Here is an 18,319-nt window from a genome sequence, read left to right on the forward strand (position 1 = left end):
ATGTCATGAACATGTATGGATAAATATAAATTGTCTGCTTTCACGTGGTGACTTCCAGTCCTAGCCTAATGTTTAAGTAAAATTTCAGGCTGCGTCTATCCAATCAGATTACCGTATGCTAATTTAGTGGACAGGTGCGAAACCTGACAAGGAAATGGAAAGCTCTCGTTTTTCACCTGTCACATAACCAAAATAAGTTAGAAGCAGAACATGTTTACAGTGATTGGAAAGACTAAAATCTAGTCGGGTAGAAAAAACTGTCAGTGTTGTTACTGTATAGAGCATATAGGCTATTAACAGTGCATGCTGTTATCTATCCTACCGGCTGACTACAGGAAGTACAGTAAGTTATCTGTTGTAGTCGAGACTACTTGGATTGTCGTTTGGCTCAATCAATCAATCACACGTAAGATCTAGAGTAACGCCGATGTATAGTTTAAACTTAAACCGATAGGGTTTTCGAAAACTTTAAAGTTGTTGTGCCAGCCAGAACGCGACGGTAGTAGTAGCATATGGAACAAAGGCAACGCAACGAGATGCTGTTAGATAACACAATTTAAGACTTATAGCCTATGTCCTCGCAATGGAAATAAATACATTAAAAGTAGAATCGAGTCTGTGGATAGGAAATAAGCGATACCGGGCAGCTCTCAGTGCCTGGTACTTCAGCTGGACTGAGCTTGACAAGAAGAACAGAGAAAAGAAAACAGGTAAGCCTTTCATAACATTACTGCAACCACACTGGCACGGGATGGTGCTCTACCCCGTCTACATTGTGGGCGATACAGTATGTCTCCTTAGAGACATCGATGCTACATAATGCCCATTTGGGTTGTATTATTTATGATTTTTCATGAGAAAATGAACTAAGAAAATGAACAAAGGATTCACTGGGGACAATTAGCCATTTCTTACTTTATGTTGATCTTGGAACAGATAACATCCTACACACATGCACAACTGTGTGTTGACCCACTGACTTTTGTCATCAGAATATTAGGCTACTCCTATCCATAGGTCAAGAAAAAGCATAATTTTGTGTGGATGTGGTTCTTCAGTTTCAGTGCGAGTCTCAGAGGTGATTGGAGTTGAGGATGGGCGAGTGGAGATTCAACCCCAAAAGAAAGTGGAGGACACTGACCGGGACTTCACCTGTAAGACGTGAAATAGACTCTTCACATGTAGCCAGTTCTCATGTTTCTAATTTGGGGAATGATAAAGCTCATTTATTCACAGTGTATTTTAAGTAGGCCTAAATTCCTAAATTGAATTTAAGAGTGTTGGTAAACCCAAACATAAAATCTTAGTGCTTTGATCACATATTATCCTCTGCTGTATCCTTAGTATTTTATGTGAAGCGCAGCGGTCGTGGAAGTGGACAGGGAGTGCTGTGGAGTTTGGGCAGGACCCAGTTCAGCTGTCCCAGCCGTGACCTCCGAGACCAGTGGGTGACGCAAGTTCGGACGGCCCTCAAAACCCACAGTAAGCAATAGTGTCTGTTCAATCAGTCGTGTGTGTGAGAGTGTGTGTGTGTGCGTGTGTACAGTCCATGCGAGCAGAATCTTGACAGTTTAATCATTTCCAGAGTTTCCTGTTGTGTGTCCTTTTTCTAGGTCCTGCTCGCCCTCACAGACTGCTGGTGTTCATTAATCCGTTTGGAGGGAAGAGGAGAGGGAAACAGATCTTCCACTCCTTGGTGGCTCCTCTCTTTGAGCTGGCTGGCATCAGCTCTCATGTTGTTGGTGAGGTGTAGGATCAGTCACTCCTGTCATGATGCCTCTTATCATCTTACAGAGCTTTCCCTCATCACTGCCCTCTGGTCCAAAACTCTCAGACCGTTCACCCAATACCTACCTTTGTGTTTACATAACCCCGTGAGACCTGAGAACTCCATACCACAGAGCAGTGGGAGATGTAATAGAATAATTTCAGGGAAACATCAACTTAGAGAATGGAGGTGTAGTCATGAACTCTAGCCTACTGATATAGTTTATTGTTATATGATGTTGAGATGGTAATTTTATTGAATAATTTCAGGGATACATCAACTTTGAGAATGCAGGTGTAGTCATGAACTCTAGCCTATTTTTATAGTTTATTGTTATACTGTATGATGTTGACTTGGAGGTGTTATGAAAGCGAGCCATGTGGTTGAGACTTTGATCTGTTAGTTGTTGTATAAAAGTTTCTTGTTGTGTAAAAGAAGCCCTTCTGTGTATGTTGCTGTACAGTTACAGAACGGGCCAACCAGGCGAGAGACCACATCCTGAAGAAAGACCTGACAGGCTTTGATGGGTGAGTTGTACAGTGAACACTTTGCTTGTACAGAGAAAGACCAGAGGCAGCCCAGAGACAACCTCAACAATAGTATCGGTGTCCTGACCACGGTCACCCGAGATGTGGCCGCTGGGTTATTGTCTGACTTGACCAGTTTAAAGTTTGCCCAACCGTAACCGTAGCAATGACTCTAAATACCCAGCAATTAGCGTCATCTCAAAATCAAGCCCCTCTGAATTCAGCAGAGTGAAAGCCATGTAAGGAGATCTGAACTCGGCCCACCTTTGTTGCTGCAGCGTATGTGTCGTATGAATCCCCATGGTCCGTTTGTGCTGAGTCCTCCTTTGTTTTGCTCTGCTCAGGGTGGTGTGTGTGGGTGGAGATGGAATGTTTAGCGAGCTGCTGCATGGTGTGATTGGGCGAACTCAGCAGGAGGCCGGCCTCTCTGAGCATGACCCCAGCGGAGTCCTGCAACCATGTGACCTACATATTGGGATCATTCCAGCAGGTCAGACCATCTCCTTATGCTGCTGCTCTTGAGGAAGAAACCATGTTTTTCTTAATGAGTCACAGGGGACTCCAGCTAACAACACAAATAGAATAAATAACAGTGCAAGGGTCTAAATGTTCAAAAGGTGTGACTGCACAATCTTTTGTGTACCTCGGTCTTCTTCCTTTAGGCACATTTTGTTCAAACAAGTTGCTGTTAATTTAAAAAAAGCTTTGTCTGTATCACTGCTGAAAGTGCATTATCTCTTGGAAACATGTCAAGACATCACCTGCAGAGCCACAAACCAGTAACCAGAGTAATCACCTCTGACAGTATCTGTTCCTATTCCCTTGCAGGTTCCACAGACTGTGTGTGTTTCGCAACGGTCGGTGTCAATGACCCTGTTACCTCAGCTCTCCATATCATCATTGGTAAAAAATAAATCTATTATCTATTACCGTTGCAACCTACAGAATGCAGTTGATTTTCAAGTTAAAAAACATTGTTTTGTACGATTAATAGCCATGATGAATGGCCCGTGTCTGGCTATGTTATTAAGGCTGTTTAGTCAATCTAATCTATGTTATGTGTTTCGGTGTTCAGGAGACTCTCAGCCCTTGGACGTGTGTGCTGTGCATCACCAGTCCTCCCTGGTGCGCTACTCCGTGTCCCTGGTGGGCTATGGGTTTTACGGGGACGTGCTTGCGGAGAGCGAGAGACATCGTTGGATGGGTCCGCTTCGATACGACTACTCGGGTAAGGAAGAAAGGAGCGGGAGGGAGAAACACCTGTGGCATAGCAAGTGTAGGTTCCTCTGATACAGCTGCCAGCCTGAGTCACAAATGGGCACAGTCAGACCAAACGTGATCAGATGATAAACGCACAATGGGTAGACGTGGCCTGCATACACATTAACCCACATTGGCCGACCATTGAAATCTTGTGTTGTTAAAGTTTATTCAATAGCACAAAGGACATGGGATAAAGAGTTATCGTGACCTATTACTGTGGATAAGGGGCCATTGGAAGATAACTGATACCTGTTCTTTACTCCTCTTGTGTGCTTTATCCCATTTTTGGGTCACATCTATCTCTCTCTCTCTCTCTCTCTCTCTGCCCACAGGGTGCATGATGTATCTGTGTAACCGGAGCTATCAGGGCACTGTACAGTTCCTGCTTGCTGATCCTGGTCTCTCCAGTCCCAGGGACAAAACCCGCTGCCTCTCTGGGTAAAGGCTCAGCTTCTCCCTTTTACTTAGTTACGCAATGCTGCCGTTTTTATAAATCAGCTTTTAAAAAAACATTTTTATGTGATACTGAATATACTGCTATTTATATATCCCCCATACATAAAGTCTCTTGGCCTACTTCTCTCTTCATTTAACTTTAAAATTATTTTCAAGGTAGCGCTCTAAAAATGTCTGTAATATAGAGGGCAAGTTCAGCCATACAGTACAATTCACCATTTTTCTGTTGGCCTTCCTTTCTGTTTGTCTGCAATGCCCTGACAGCGGCCTGGGAGCATGGAGAGAGTGAAACGCTCCAGATCTGAAAGTTGCCGATTGGACTTCCCCCATAGCCGTGCCCATAGCCGCGCCCCCATAGCCGCGCCCCCATAGCCGTGCCCCCATAGCCGCGCCCCCATAGCCGTGCCCCAGAGGGAGCGTGCCCCATATAGCCGCAGCCCCATAGCGTGCCCCATAGCCCCCAGCCGCCGTGCCCCAGGGAGCCGTCGCGGTTGATGCCCCAAGAGAGCTGCGGGCATCGTTAGGGTGCCCCAAGGGAGCGTGCGGTTGTTAGCTGGCATCGGTAGGGTGCCCCAAGGGAGCGTGCGGTTGTTAGCTGGCATCGTTAGGGTGCCAGTGGCTGTGGCATAGCGTGCCCCTGGAGCCTTACTTTCTCTCAATTGGCCTCTCCTCTAACACAAGATGCTCATGTTGCGTGGGCCTTGAGGAGAGCTATCGCCATGCCCTGTAGGGCCACCTGATAGTGAAGAAATGAGAGCGCCTCGCTGGCGTGTGTTGGCCGGTGTAATCCACACACGCCGAGTGACCAGGTGATCGCGATAGCTTACAGTGAGGCCTTGTCAGTGTGGTGTGCCTTACAGCCTTATGGGGACAGGTTTGGCCGACTCTCCACCTTCCGTCAGTTTCAGGCTGAACGTGACATCCAGTCCTATTTCAATATGGCAAAACCTTAGCTATTCCAAAAGACATAATGCAAAAGGCATCCATCTCTGCCGGCACCTGCATTCCAAATGGCCATTTGATTTATTGATTGTGTGTGGTGTGTGTGTAGATGTCTGAAGGCTTGGGCAGGAGCATGACGTGTGTGTGTGTGGTGTGTGTTTCAGGTGCCGTGTGTGTTCAGAGAGTACAGAGAGACTCTTCCCGCTCTCAGACAGCTGCTCCCTGTACAGTGATAAGCTCAGCCAGTACAGTGACCAATCAGAAGGTAGGATCGGCTCCTGTGCTGCCTCCCATTCATCTTATGTTCAAACGTACACTTGTAAGAAGACACTGAGTAGAGCTTTTCTCCTTTGCATCAGCAATGTTGTAGATATCAGCTCTAATCAGTCCTCTTCTGCCCCGAAAACTGTCCACGACAATTTGTACATTCTTTAAAAGAGTAAAATGTACTTAGAGAACAGTTTGTGCATAGATATCTGATGCGTCTTTTGCCCGTCCTGGTTTACATCTGCAGGTGAGTGGATGAGCGTGTCAGGCCGCTTCAAGTGCATCTCCCTCACGTGCATGTCCAGCTCCTGTCCTAAGAGTCCTCTGGGCCTCTCGCCGTCGGCCCACCTGGCTGACGGGACAGGTGACCTCATCCTGGTGCGGGACACAAACGCCCTGGGCTTTCTCACCTATCTACACCGCCACACCACCTCACAGGACCAGGTAGAGCAATTATGTTAGCATAATACAGTACATTTAAAAGCTTCTCAGTATATACAGTTACAATGCATATAATAAGGACTCAAGTATCCAGTTAATTTACTTTAAATGACACTCTAATTTTAACACTCATTTACACTAACTCTTCTAATCACTGTTATGATTTGCAAAACCAAGTATATTGAGCTCATTAAGTATTTAAGGTGATCCAGACCAGTTGTTTTTGTAATATTGTAATCGATGATGAAATGGGCAACTAACATTTAGTTTTGTCTTAGTTTGACCTGCCTTTCGTGGAAGTGCACCGGGTCAAGGCCGTCAAGTTCACTCTCCCCCCTGGCGAAGACTCTGGAGAGGCCGAAAAGTACGAGAGGTCGGAGCAGAACACTGAGGAGGAGGAGGAGGAGGCGGTGATGGAGCATCCTGACAAGCCATGTGTGCATGAGTCCAGCAAGAGTGGCTCCCTGCAGCACCTGGCCTGCACCGCTAAGGAGCGTGGGGCGCCGGGCAAGAGGAAGACGAGTGACTTCCTCTGTGGCCTCTGCTGCAGCAAGCCTCCGGCTGTGTCGGTGTGGAACTGCGACGGAGAGATTCTGCCCCACACAGAGATTTCATGCAGGTATGGGAATGAAACATCTAGGTGCCACTACACCTTCGAAAAAACATTGTAGCTTTCTGGTCTTACCCAAGCACCACGAACACACACCCTTGTATGGTGTGCACTGTGGTGTATACCCTCCCATACTGTATGCCCTACTAAAACATCTCAAATTCTCATGTTAAGCAGTTTCAGTCCACACAGTGTAAAGGAAATGGTTATTATGTGGCTCAGATTCACTGTGCTAACAGAACTTTGTGCTTTGATGGAAACACTTGGAGGTCATTGTGTCGTTTACTGGTTCCTTCCTGTGTGTGCAGGGTGCATGGGCAGTTGGTGCGACTGTATGCCCGGGGCATCGAGGATGAGGCCAGGGCCGTGGGCCTGTGTGAAGACAGCAGGGACTGCAAGGGCAAATGTGTGCTTCACAGTCGATGAAGTTCCCCCATTTCTGTGACTTGCATGGGCCAATCCACTGATGAACCAGTGTTTCTGTCCGTCATAGTAAAGGCACCAGATATGTTAGCAACAGACCATTTCCACAAAACCTTAATGTTACATTTTTACAGACTACATAATCTTGTATGTTACTACTACATTCTTAGTTCCTGTGTAGATATTTCATCTGGCTGTGTCCAGTGATCCACTGATGGGTGTAATGCGTACTGTACCCATACCAGTACCACCACGTTATTGTGTGTTGTTATAACTTTTACATGGCTTGTGCTAAAGTGTCTTATCTTGTTTTAAATTATACACCACAAGTTGGTATGAGGTAGCAAAAGCTTTTTTTTTAATTCAGCAGAAAGTATATAGGAAACAATGTACATGGTTGTGACGGTATACAGTAGCATGAAAATCATATAAAATAAACCTTCAAACTGCACTCAGTGCAATTATGCTCAACAAGGCCTTATTGCATGTTCACTGATGTCATTACCTGATTGTATCCATGCTCACACACACGCACATCCACATCTACACCTACATTTCTCTACTACCAACAATGGCGCCGCCCATGGACCCAAACTTGCAGGGTGAGGCACCTCCAGGGCATGAGGTGGAGAGGAGAGGAGGCGAGGCCCAAAGCTAGCCCTCATACCTGGGAGGGAGAGTGGCACACATCACTGACTCAGCCCAGAACCAGATGGTCGGGCACTTGACATTCCTCCTGAGACTGAGCAAGTCTCTGGAATGTGCTTCGACCACATTGTTATTGGTTTGAACGCCATGTAAAAGAAAACATTCATTCTAAATGTAAACATGCATTCTACATAGTGATTGGTTTGAATCCATATTTTGGTCTAGACAGGAGATTTTTGATGAAAGACTGGAATAAGAGTGAAAGGGCTTAGCGAGAGAGTTACTTGGTCTTACCTTGTTTGTTCTGGCTACCTATTGTTCGACCTGGGTTTACCTGCGTCTCGTTTCCTGTGAGGTGAGTGCGTGTGCGTATTTGGTCACCTCAGCTTTACGGGAAGTCACACAGGTGCAAACATCCACCCACAACGTAAATGGACTTGCACACCTCGTCACAAAACACGTCTTAAAGAGCTCAAACTCAAACACACCTTGATAACAACGAGCCAAACTCATCCCACATAATGCTCTCTATTATGCCGTAAACAAATGCTGTATCCTGTAAACAAAAGCACCACCCTTTCTTTACAAAGAAAAGGGAGGTTAGGCCACCATTGCTCTTACAGCTTTTGGCTTACTGGAATGTAGCCATAGTCAAAGCAGACCACAAAAAAAAAAAAAAAGTGAAGCTTTAAGTCCTCTGTTTTTTGCTTGACTACAGCGATCAAAAATGAATGAAGGCAAGTGCAAATAACCTGTGCTCCAATACAGTCAATTATGTGATGAACATTCTTGAAACAGGATGGACTAAAATAAATGGGAGAACAAATAACATCAAATGCAACAAAATAATGAAATAAATACCTGCATGACCAGCTCCCTTTAGAGCAACATTATGAAAGCAAGAGGACAGGACTTCAGTGATTAAAAGAGACAGCAAATAGGTAAGTACATTGGTACTTATTACAGCACAAGTGCCCCAATCAGTTTGATTAACTCATAAAAGCTTGGCTGAATTAAACAATTAAGCAAACAAAAGCATTACAAAATGATCTTTGACCATGTCAATTAAGACTTACCACGGCAGATACCATTATCAAAAATAGTTCTCCTCTTGCATGCAAATGTAAGTAATTATTGAAAATATAGTTGGATGTCAGAGTCTACAGCTCTACATTCATTTCACTGATGTACTCCGCGGTCATGACTATGTAAAAATGTTTTATTCTGTGGCACTATGACTAAAGGCGGCAGCACATGGCGAGTCTACATTCTGTGCTGCTGTGGCACTAGTAAATGAGAATGGCGCTACTGAATGTAGAAGTGTAGAGGTGGCTCTGGCCCCTTGCGGTTCAATTGGAATGAGATTTTGCAGTTGATTTTTGTCTTTGGCCAGGAGGTCATGCTTGGCCGTCATACAGCATGGGGGTTGACCCACTTGTAAGTTCCTTCGTAGCGGAATCCCACTCGCTTCATCAAATCGTCTGCCTCTGTGGGTCCCCGACTGAGAGAGAGAGAGAGAGAGAGAGAGAGAGAGAGAGAGAGAGAGAGAGAGAGAGAGAGAGAGAGAGAAGAGAGAGAGAGAAGAGAGAGAGAAAATACACAGAGATAAGGAGACCACAAAATACCACAACAGTGGAGCAACCGCCCACACATTTTCTCTTAAATATGTAGAATGTTTCAAAACACACCAAAAACTCTATCAGCAGGACTATCTCCACACGCAGGCAGCCTACCCTCCACCCCTGCAGACGCCTGTGGGAGAGAGATGTTGTTCTGAATGACGGCTGATGGCTCCTACCTTCCATATGTGTACGGTATGGGAGGCGTCTTCTCTTTATGAATGTGGTGGAGCAGAGGAGTGAAGATTCTCCAGGCCTCCCGCAACTCATCACTGGAACACAAGACATGACACTCTTACAGTCACCACGGAGCCAACCCCAGAACACAGGACACACACATGCTCTCTCTTTCTCACACACACACACACACACACACACAGTAACACAAAAAAATATAATAAAAGCACACACACAGACCTGCGCACAAAATGCATCTGACTCCCACAGAAGACATCCAGGATGAGCCGCTCATAGGCATCAGGAAGCTTCACGTCCTGCAGAGGGAGATACACAACCAGAAACCCATAGTCCATATCCTGCATATTACCCTGCAGGCCACTGTATTTAAAAAATACAACACACCAGAAGCCAAATTCACTCCAACATAAGGTCAAAACTCTCTCCATTAAACAGAGCCCCTTAAATCCTAGTATGTAATGGTACCCTCTAGAATTAGTGGGTATCATTAGCATGTTGCTATGGCAGTGGAGCACATACTCCAGTGCAGTGAAGTCTTGGTGAAATTGGCAGGAGTGGAATGTGGAAAACTTGGATCAATCATTGATATCAATATTTTGATCCAATTTGGTAACATGTTCTTGACTTTTCAACATGGTCATTATCCCGCTGAAATGTATTCACAAATATACAGACAATGTATGATGCCCAACAAACTCTAGGATTCACACGCTCTTGTAGCCATAACCACCAGAGCATCTGTAGAAACTGATGGAGTAATAATGACATGGCCCACACTAGCTGGGTTTCCATTCAGCTCATGCCCATATTCTAAGTGCATTTCAGTGTTTCCAGTCGGGATTTCTTTCTTATTTGAATAGTTCAAATGTGCATTAAAAAAGTTGGATGGAAACCCAGCTACTGTTCCAGAGCTCTGCCAAGAGGATAACACACACCCAATCAATCAAGCCCATCAACCACCTCCCTATCAGGACCAGGTGTGTGGTGTTATTCACTCTGTAGTACACTACAGTACATGGCATATTCAATGAGTGAATGTTCTAAACACAGGGAGAGTTTGTGAATTCCGCCTCACAATCTACAAGGATACAAGGATACAAGGAAGTTTATTGTCACATGCAGTTACTGGAAGTAAGAAATGCAGTGAAATTATGTCTGGTGTCAGCCTATTTGTGCAAAGTGGGGTAAAAAAGAAATCCAAATCTATTGCACAACCCAAGAAAAAACGAGCATACAGTAGGTGAACAAGCTTCCATAATAAAACTATACTGTACATACTCTAGCACTGTCTCGCCCAACAAGCTCAGGAATATGCAGTGCATACTGTACATGCATCAGACACAGGTGTCTTTGTTCTATTCTCCATGTATTCACTGCACTATTCCTAGTGTTGGGAAGTACAGTAACTGTTACATTCAGTGTTTCATATGTTTTTATATCAATCCATACTCACTATAAAGTAGGTTTTGGGTTGTTGTTGATACTATGTGTCTTACACATTCACATAACCTTGCATAACTGTTCCATCCACTGATAATAAAATATCATACAATGCTGATGTAATCCAAAGTATTCAAAATACATTACTCATTTTGAGTAATCTATTGGAATACGTTACAAAATACATTTTAGGGCATGCATTCTGTAATCTGTAGTGGAATACATTTGAAAAGTAACCTTAAAGAAGCCCTATGCAACAATTTTAGCAAAAATGACCTTAATTATGCAGGTTGAGAGTTGTTCTGATGGTTCTACAACACTTTTTGGGTCGTTTGGTGGGTGCTTCGTCTCCCCCTAGTGCTTCTCCAGGAAAAACCAATATGCAACTTTCTGGTCCCGGACCGAAGAAATCCAGATGCGACTCGGCGGAAGGCCTCGAAAATGTAGTCAGATTGTAGTTTCTAAGAAGACTACAAAACGGACTCCGACTTGGCTTTGTTGCTGCTGAAAGTGTAAGTAGCCTACCCTTGGGTGAACTTCGTTTTTGTAATGCGGTTTGATAGTCTCTTGAACAATGTGTTTGCTCGACCGTTTTATTGTGAGCCCTGTATGTGTTTAGCTTGGTTTCTTGATGGCTAGCTCGCTAGCTAGTGGGGGTTTAGCGTAGCAGTCACTTGCTACCGAAGCTGCAGGGGGAGCTGTCGTGAAAAATGCGAGCCCAAATCAGGCGAAAACCCAGAAACAGCAAAGGAATAGACTTGCATAGGACTTCTTTAAGAACACGGACTATTGCATTCGGTGGCCTTTAGGCCCTGCTGGCCCCCCTCACCCTGTACCTGCTGTGGTAGGTAAGGTCTATTGCATTCGGTGGCCTTTAGGCCCTGCTGGCCCCCTCACCCTGTATCTGCTGCGGTAGGTAAGATCCAGCTCAGTCTCCTCGGGGCTGAAGTAGACGCCAGGCTTCTTGCTCATCATCTTGGCGTAAATGGCCTCGTCAGGCTGCACGCGTACCACCAGCTCATTGCGCTGGCACTGCCCGTTGAAGATGTCGCCCGGCACATCGGTGAACTGCAGCCGGACCTCTGCCTTGCGCTCGTTCAAGGCCTTGCCGCAGCGCAGCACGAATGGAACCCCTGAGGAGAGCCAGGGCAGTATCATCAATTCTGTCTGTTCACAGGAACTATAGCGATAACTATAACAATAACTACAACAATAACCATAACAATAACGATAACTATAAGCATAACGATAAAAGCGTCCACACAGACCAATGATAACCAAAGTCTCTCCTTGTGTTAATGAATGTGATGGGTTCTGATTGGCTGTTAGCTTTTTATCGCAAATTTGTTCTGAAAGTGATCCCCAACAATATCGTTCTTCATGTCCCTATCGCTATTTTTTTTTATAGTTATCGTTCTTGGTGTGAACGGCCCTTAAGTTCTGTCCTGGGTGCTTCATATGGTTTGGTGCTATGAATAAGTAATATGAATAATACATTTGTCAATCTAATCACACAGATTTTGACAAGTCTTGCCTTTAGAAGAGAACAGGCCGTAATAGTTAAGGTTACTATCACAGCAGAACGTGTGGTCACACTATGGCAGCACAAGGAGATATGTTTAGCAACGCCATGTTGTTTAAAACATAGTGTACCGCACCATGTTGTTTAAAACACAGTGTACTGCACCATGTTGTTTAGTCTGCTTTGGCAATGCAAATGCATTCTTTGGTTTTAGCTGCAGCAAGAACGAGGAAAAGCAACTAGGGGAGAGATTTAGCACAGAAGTGCTCTTTGTTAAGAACGGACAGTGTGAGAATTCATGTGGAAACCAGCCTGAGCTGCATGCATATCTGTTTATCTCCAGTAAGTGAAACATGAAACACTCCATTCAAACAATGACATAAATAGTAGACTTGCAGGTTGTCATGATGTTGCAAGCCGAGTGATTCACCTTTTCAGAACTGACTTTTCAACCCTGCGGGGAGATGAATTTGTCACCAACAGAGACCCGGGGGAGAGAACCGATTTTGAGTAGAGAAAAAGGCTAGTTACCGTCCCAACGCTCATTGTGGACAAACAGCACCGCTGTGGCAAAGGTGGGTGTGCAGGAGCCTTTTGGAACGGTTGGGTCATCGAAGTAGCCCAGTTTGGCATCACCCTTCCCCTCTGGGTCCCCAACATACTGACCCAGCACCACATCAGACCAGCTCACGGGAGAAATGCTCTTCAGCACTTTCACCTTGACACACACACACACACACACACACACACACACAGACAGACAGACACACAAAATGCAGCACAACAAAAACATAGACACAGACAGAAAACAGAGGAGATCAACATGAGTAATTCCTTTGGAAAAACCAGTCCTGGGCATTTGAAGAAATTCACTAAATCCAGGGTGCAGTCTAAGGATGGCAATGTGTGTTCTTTTCATCATTTAGCACTTCAACCATGGCATCCCTAGGAAAACATGACATAATTGCTAATCTGAGCTCAACAGTTGTGAGTCTATTTCAGCTCATGCAGATCGATCGTTTCCTTGCAGGGCAACAATTCAGCAGCTGGAGGGTGCCTAGTACTTGAGCAGCATGAGAAGAAAAGGCAAGCTCCAGCCAAGGAGGCCAAAACATCAATCAATCCACAACCTATTTGTTTACCATGCTGGCCAAAAAAAATGTAAAACTAGACACTGAAGTGGTGTGCTGGCATGTCTGTCTACGGTGGAGTGAATATCAGTGTCTTGCGGGCGCTGGGTCACATTACCTTCTCATCTCTCACGTCGTCCGAGCTGGTGGAGGCCGGCTTCTCCATGGCGACCAGGGAGAGCATCTGGAGCAGGTGGTTCTGCATGACATCGCTGTGGCGCGAGGAGAGGTGTTATTTGACACCCCGCTGAGAGCTAACAGTCCTCCTGGATACTGCTCATCAGCTACGACTGTCAAACTACTTCATTAAAGCTGAAGCCACCAGGTTCATGCATGTGAGACATGACTGTTCCTTACCGAATTATGCCAAAGTCGTCAAAGTAGCCTCCTCTGCCCTGAGTGCCAAAGGGCTCCTTGAATGTTAGAACCACGCAGGCGACACTCTCTCTGTTCCAGATGGGCCCAAATATCCTGTTCCCGAACCTGCAGGCCAGAAGAACAACATTCATGATTGAGTCAAACATGTGGCCAGGTTCTGGGCAGGTTCTCAAAGTGGATTGCAAATCACAAGAGCATATGGTAAAGAGTGCTTTGTTGGCCCGAATGGAAACTGGCTGAAAGAAATCAGACAGATGTGTACAGTCCGCGCTGCAGAGGAAAGCCATGGTCAGGGTGTTCTTTTTCAGAGCTGTTCCGCTGCTTCTGACACTAGTGAGGGCAGGAGCAGTACCTCAGCACCATCAGGTTCTGCACCATCTCCTTGCCAAGGTAGTGGTCAATGCGGTAGATCTGGTCCTCGGTGAAGAGAGATGAGAGGTGGAAGGACAGCTCCTCAGAGGTCTGCAGGTCACGGCCAAAGGGCTTCTCTACGATCACCCTGTTCCAGCCCCTAAGTAGACATCATCATAGACAATCAATCATCATATTCATCACTGCTTACTTTTGGCAAACAGCAAAGCCACAGGCTCATTAAATACAATGTCAAATCTTAACAGTGCTCTTAATCCTTGTTTGGGGTGCCTGCCCTCAAGGGATACTTGCCAACCAACTGCAACCTTGTTGTGAGGAGAGACTATTTCCAGACACCTGCTCTGAGTAATCCTCCACCGAAATAGAGAGTCGTACGGTGTGGTGTGTGCTAGCAGAAGAACACACAACTCACTTTCTGCTCATGCAGTGGTGCTTGATGTTCTTGGTGACGTCGTGGTAGACGCTGGGTGGCAGTGCCAGGTAAAATAGGTGGTTGGCCTCAGAGCCGCAGGGCAGGCCGTCCATGTGAGCCCTCAGTTTTGAAAAAGAGTCGCCGTCGGCGTACTTCCCACTCAGGTAAGTGTTCCTGCTGACGAAGGCTGCCAGCCGCTCGCTTTCGCTGTCAGCTACCTGCAGACCCACTTAAAACAATTAGAGAGAGCCTTTTGATATGGCTTTGGCAGAACAGGAAAACATAGTTGTGTGTGATGATATGAGTCACCTTCATGTACGGCAGGCAAGCAGAATGAATGGCTTCCACCGTCAAGTTGGAGCGGGCAAAACCCACAAAGTAAGTCTCCTCTGGGAGAAGTCCATCTCTAAAGAGCCACCTTCAAGATCACAGAAACAAACAAACAGAGATGATGAACACAAACACTAGTGTTAGCAAAACCGCATACAAAAACATATATTCTTCCTTCACAACAATACTCACCACAGTGTGGGATAAATCTTCTTTCTGGCCAAGTCTCCCTGAAACAAGATTTTAGTATATGTGAAGTTCAAAGAGTGAAAAAGGCTGTGCCGCAAACACTAACAGCATCCACCTTTAATCTGATCTCACCACCACTGCTGTGGTACTTTCAACTTATTAGTAACATACTCCCTGATTTTTCAGTTGTATACTGTAGGGGTCACTGTTCATGTAATATCAAATGTGGTCCTCAATACATAGTGTAATGACAAACACAGGAAATCAGGTTTGCAGTTCTGATACGTTTCATACAATACAATTAATATACAATCTACAGTCAAATGAAGCATAAAGGATAGCCTGATGCCTATTGGTTAAATTAGCATAGAAACATGGTCCGCTTGTTCACCAGTGAGTGCTTTAAGACAAGTTCAATGTGCAAAGCCTAGTGACATTTTAAAGGACATTGTGTGGTGTAGCTGTGGGCTCCCATTACCACACTGAGTGACCCAGGCATGATCATCAGGTCTTTCCTGCCCACCTATGATGCAGCAAAACTAAATCATGTCTAACTGAATAACATACTACACAGGCAGAATTCTCCCAGTTTATGAGAAAATGTTGCATTTCTCTCCATTAGGAAGTCAGTGATTATTGTTTTTTCACTGAGAGTACAGAGTACAGTTATTCTCTAGCAATGTGCCCTCTGCAACCACTGACCAGTTCATGTGGTTTCACCCACAATTAGAGGGTGAATGACCTCGAGTGACACCAAACAAAAAAAAAAAAATCACTGATATTATGTCAAGTGACACGGACGACATAAAAGCAGAGGTGTAACTCAGCTGGGCAAGTCAAGGCAAACTGTGGGCATATTAGTTATTCCTCAGGTGCAATGAGCCACTGCAGGCTCACATGCCAACCAACCCCCTCAGTTGATTTCACAGCAGGATGCAAATCCTGGTGAGGTTGTACCCCACTGTGCAATGGAGTTAATTAAATTCTGCTTACCTAGTTTTAATCACCTACATGTTCTGCCTTTACAAAAAAAACTAGTAGTGCCTTACACAAATCCCCAGTTTGGACTGTAAACGTGCTAAATGCAATCATCGAGGCAGACTCACTGAGGCACCCAAGATAATGAAAATATGGGTGTCAGACTGGTGGAACTCGTGGTCATCGTATAGCTCTTTCCGAAGCTGCCCGAACACCTCCGAGCGAGAGAGTGGAAGCGAGGTCATCCCGTGGGTTCGCCTGAAGAAAGGGAACAGTTCAAAGCGTGCAAATGAATAGCAGTGAACATCACATTTTCAAACCTAAGACAGTAACTTTTTGCATGTATTACATACGTCTGTCAAAATGGCCACACGGTTACAATCTGACCATTCAACATGCTGTTTAGGTCATGTTACTAATTACCATAACGGAACCCGTTAAAATTGCTTTGTTGACACAAGATAGCTGACAAACATTTATCCACGTCAACGTCCAAGTTAGAATGTAGATCACATATGTGAGACATGCATGCAATTCGGTATCGTATCGGTAGAAGCCACAGCTATGCTGAGTTACAAAGGTAGGATTACCATCCACATGTTGGCACGAGGATTTGATAAACATGGCTAGCCTAGCTAATGTTACTACTGTAGCTAACGTTACCATGCAACATAAATCCAGCAGAACAGACAGATTGTTAGCTCGTTGACAAGGCCTGTGTGCACTCCACACAAGACAGAATTTATAACAGCCTGTGACGTTCGACACAACTACGATACTTATACATTTTACTTAGCAAAATATGTGGCACTTACAGTTCAAGTGAGGCGTCCTGGTTTGCATAGATACGGAATTTGGGCACTGGACTGGACTCCAACCCGCACTGTCATGATGACATCACGGTGATTGTTTCCTTTCTGGGAGGTTTTGTTTAGCTTCGAGACAATCTTCCCATTGGTCATACTTTAACACATGCTTTGCACACTACAAACCCCGCCCACACGTGGTATGCTTCTCTACTATCCAGGCTAAACTATGTAAAACTAGATGTACCGCAGAGCGGTACAAAATATGACCGCCGCCCAGTCCAGCACATTTTTTCCACAAAAATAAATCACGCTGAAAGGCCTATATGATTCTAACTGTCTCACTAAATTGCATTATCCACACTCAATTCTCACTGGTATCTGCTAGACAACAAGTACCTAAACATGTTCATAGTGTTCATTTTATATGTGTGTGGGTGTGTGTGTATCTTGCCTGTTCATAATTCTGAGAAATTCTTGAATTGTGTGCATGTGTTGTATGTGTGTGGGTCATGTGTGTGTGTGTGCGTACATATGTCTACTGTGTGAGTACAGAAAAAATTGGTCATACGTGGCCCTACTTCTGAATGTAAAATGTGTGTGCGTGTGTTTCTGTTTATGCACATGTGTCAAAACACATGGAAAAATGGGTTCCACATGACCCATGGAGGCAAACATACAGAAAAAATTGGTCATCCTGTCCGGCCCTTGTTGGTTCTCAAGGTATTCACAGAAAATTTTGTGTAAGGCCCCCATGAACGAAAGTTCACCTCCTTTCGGGGTCCAGTCCAATTTCGTGGGGGCTACCATGTCAAAACACAAAAAAGACCTAAATTTTGGTTCCATGCTATCCATGAAATAAGTGGTAATGGGATGGGTTGACATGCCCAAGACCAACATACAAAAAAAAAAAGGTGGACCTAGGCCCTACGGTTCATATTCACAGAAAACTGTCTCCGGCCACCTACAGGCCAGTTGGTGCATAGTAACATAAATTAATTTATTGTGCTGGCCCCCATAGTGAATCACGAAACTTGGTATGCATTCAGAGGGTGTCATAATGATCCTTGACGGAAATTTGCAGTTTTGACTATGTTAGGGCACAGATACCTGCGCGAATTTTACTTTTTGTGTTTAACTAGGTGGCACTATACATGAAAAATTATGGAATGGGTTGACATGGCCTTAAGAAATCAACATACAAAAAAAATGGTCTTTACTAAACCCTACGGTTCTTTGATATTCACAGAAAACTGTGTCTCGCCCTACCCTCCTTCCAAATCCAGTCCAGCGGGGGCTACAGATCAAAACGGAAAACGGGTTCCAATAATTTTACCCCCAGCAAAAAGCATGGAGGTACATTTGACCACATGCATAATAATTTCCTTACCCAGTGCAGTGTGTTTGACCCTATTTACAAAATGGCTTTCTAAAACTAAGTTTAGGCCTATCCTTAGTTGTGATTGTGAGTGTTTTGAATCTATTGTTACAGTGATGCTATTGGAAGTGTGCAACCTCATATTTTCCCATTCCCACTGCTTCAGAAGCAGTGACCTATTGTTAATGTTTAACAATGAAAGGTTGTGAAATGTGAATCAGT

At 44.8% G+C, this 18,319-nt stretch overlaps 2 protein-coding genes across 4 annotated transcripts; one reads left to right on the forward strand and one right to left on the reverse strand.

Annotated features, from left to right (window-relative positions):
• Window positions 1–132: 132 nt before the first annotated feature.
• On the forward strand, window positions 133–7,168 carry zgc:158263 (ceramide kinase family protein). The gene is made up of 13 exons (XM_048240464.1): window positions 133–710; window positions 1,059–1,154; window positions 1,345–1,482; window positions 1,614–1,742; window positions 2,232–2,295; window positions 2,640–2,785; window positions 3,124–3,198; window positions 3,371–3,523; window positions 3,891–3,996; window positions 5,121–5,221; window positions 5,471–5,667; window positions 5,943–6,283; window positions 6,583–7,168. Exons 1-13 carry the CDS (start codon window positions 584–586, stop codon window positions 6,698–6,700), a joined length of 1,791 nt encoding a protein of 596 aa, XP_048096421.1. The 5' UTR covers window positions 133–583; the 3' UTR covers window positions 6,701–7,168.
• Window positions 7,034–16,816, reverse strand: LOC125292914 (glucose-6-phosphate 1-dehydrogenase-like). Of its 3 annotated transcripts, XM_048240466.1 has the most exons (14): window positions 16,729–16,816; window positions 16,042–16,171; window positions 14,939–14,976; window positions 14,726–14,834; window positions 14,417–14,634; window positions 13,985–14,143; window positions 13,612–13,737; window positions 13,373–13,466; window positions 12,656–12,842; window positions 11,500–11,735; window positions 9,382–9,458; window positions 9,144–9,236; window positions 8,781–8,846; window positions 7,034–7,364 (listed from the first exon to the last, which is right to left on the reverse strand). In XM_048240466.1, exons 2-14 carry the CDS (start codon window positions 16,156–16,158, stop codon window positions 7,352–7,354), a joined length of 1,533 nt encoding a protein of 510 aa, XP_048096423.1. In that variant the 5' UTR covers window positions 16,159–16,171; window positions 16,729–16,816; the 3' UTR covers window positions 7,034–7,351. The 3 variants fall into 3 exon arrangements, with proteins under 3 accessions (XP_048096423.1, XP_048096422.1, XP_048096424.1); XM_048240465.1 differs by having other exon boundaries at window positions 7,034–8,846; XM_048240467.1 differs by lacking the exons at window positions 7,034–7,364; window positions 8,781–8,846; window positions 9,144–9,236 and having other exon boundaries at window positions 9,443–9,522.
• Window positions 16,817–18,319: the final 1,503 nt, after the last annotated feature.

The sequence above is a fragment of the Alosa alosa genome, chromosome 4 (assembly GCF_017589495.1).
Source record: "Alosa alosa isolate M-15738 ecotype Scorff River chromosome 4, AALO_Geno_1.1, whole genome shotgun sequence".
NCBI classification, from domain to species: Eukaryota; Metazoa; Chordata; class Actinopteri; order Clupeiformes; family Clupeidae; genus Alosa; species Alosa alosa.

Bases quoted from the DNA above. Each gene is read 5' to 3' on its own strand.
- zgc:158263 (XM_048240464.1), top strand. From the start codon at position 584: ATGGAAATAAATACATTAAAAGTAGAATCGAGTCTGTGGATAGGAAAT. The intron at 711-1,058 runs GTAAGCCTTTCA...GTGGTTCTTCAG, and splicing joins GAACAGAGAAAAGAAAACAG to TTTCAGTGCGAGTCTCAGAG. The intron at 1,743-2,231 runs GTGAGGTGTAGG...GTTGCTGTACAG, and splicing joins CATCAGCTCTCATGTTGTTG to TTACAGAACGGGCCAACCAG.
- LOC125292914 (XM_048240465.1), bottom strand. From the start codon at position 16,158: ATGACCTCGCTTCCACTCTCTCGCTCGGAGGTGTTCGGGCAGCTTCGG. The intron at 14,635-14,725 runs GTGACTCATATC...GTGGGTCTGCAG, and splicing joins CTTGCCTGCCGTACATGAAG to GTAGCTGACAGCGAAAGCGA. The intron at 9,459-11,499 runs GTGAGGGGGCCA...CTCCCTCTGCAG, and splicing joins CCTACCGCAGCAGATACAGG to GACGTGAAGCTTCCTGATGC.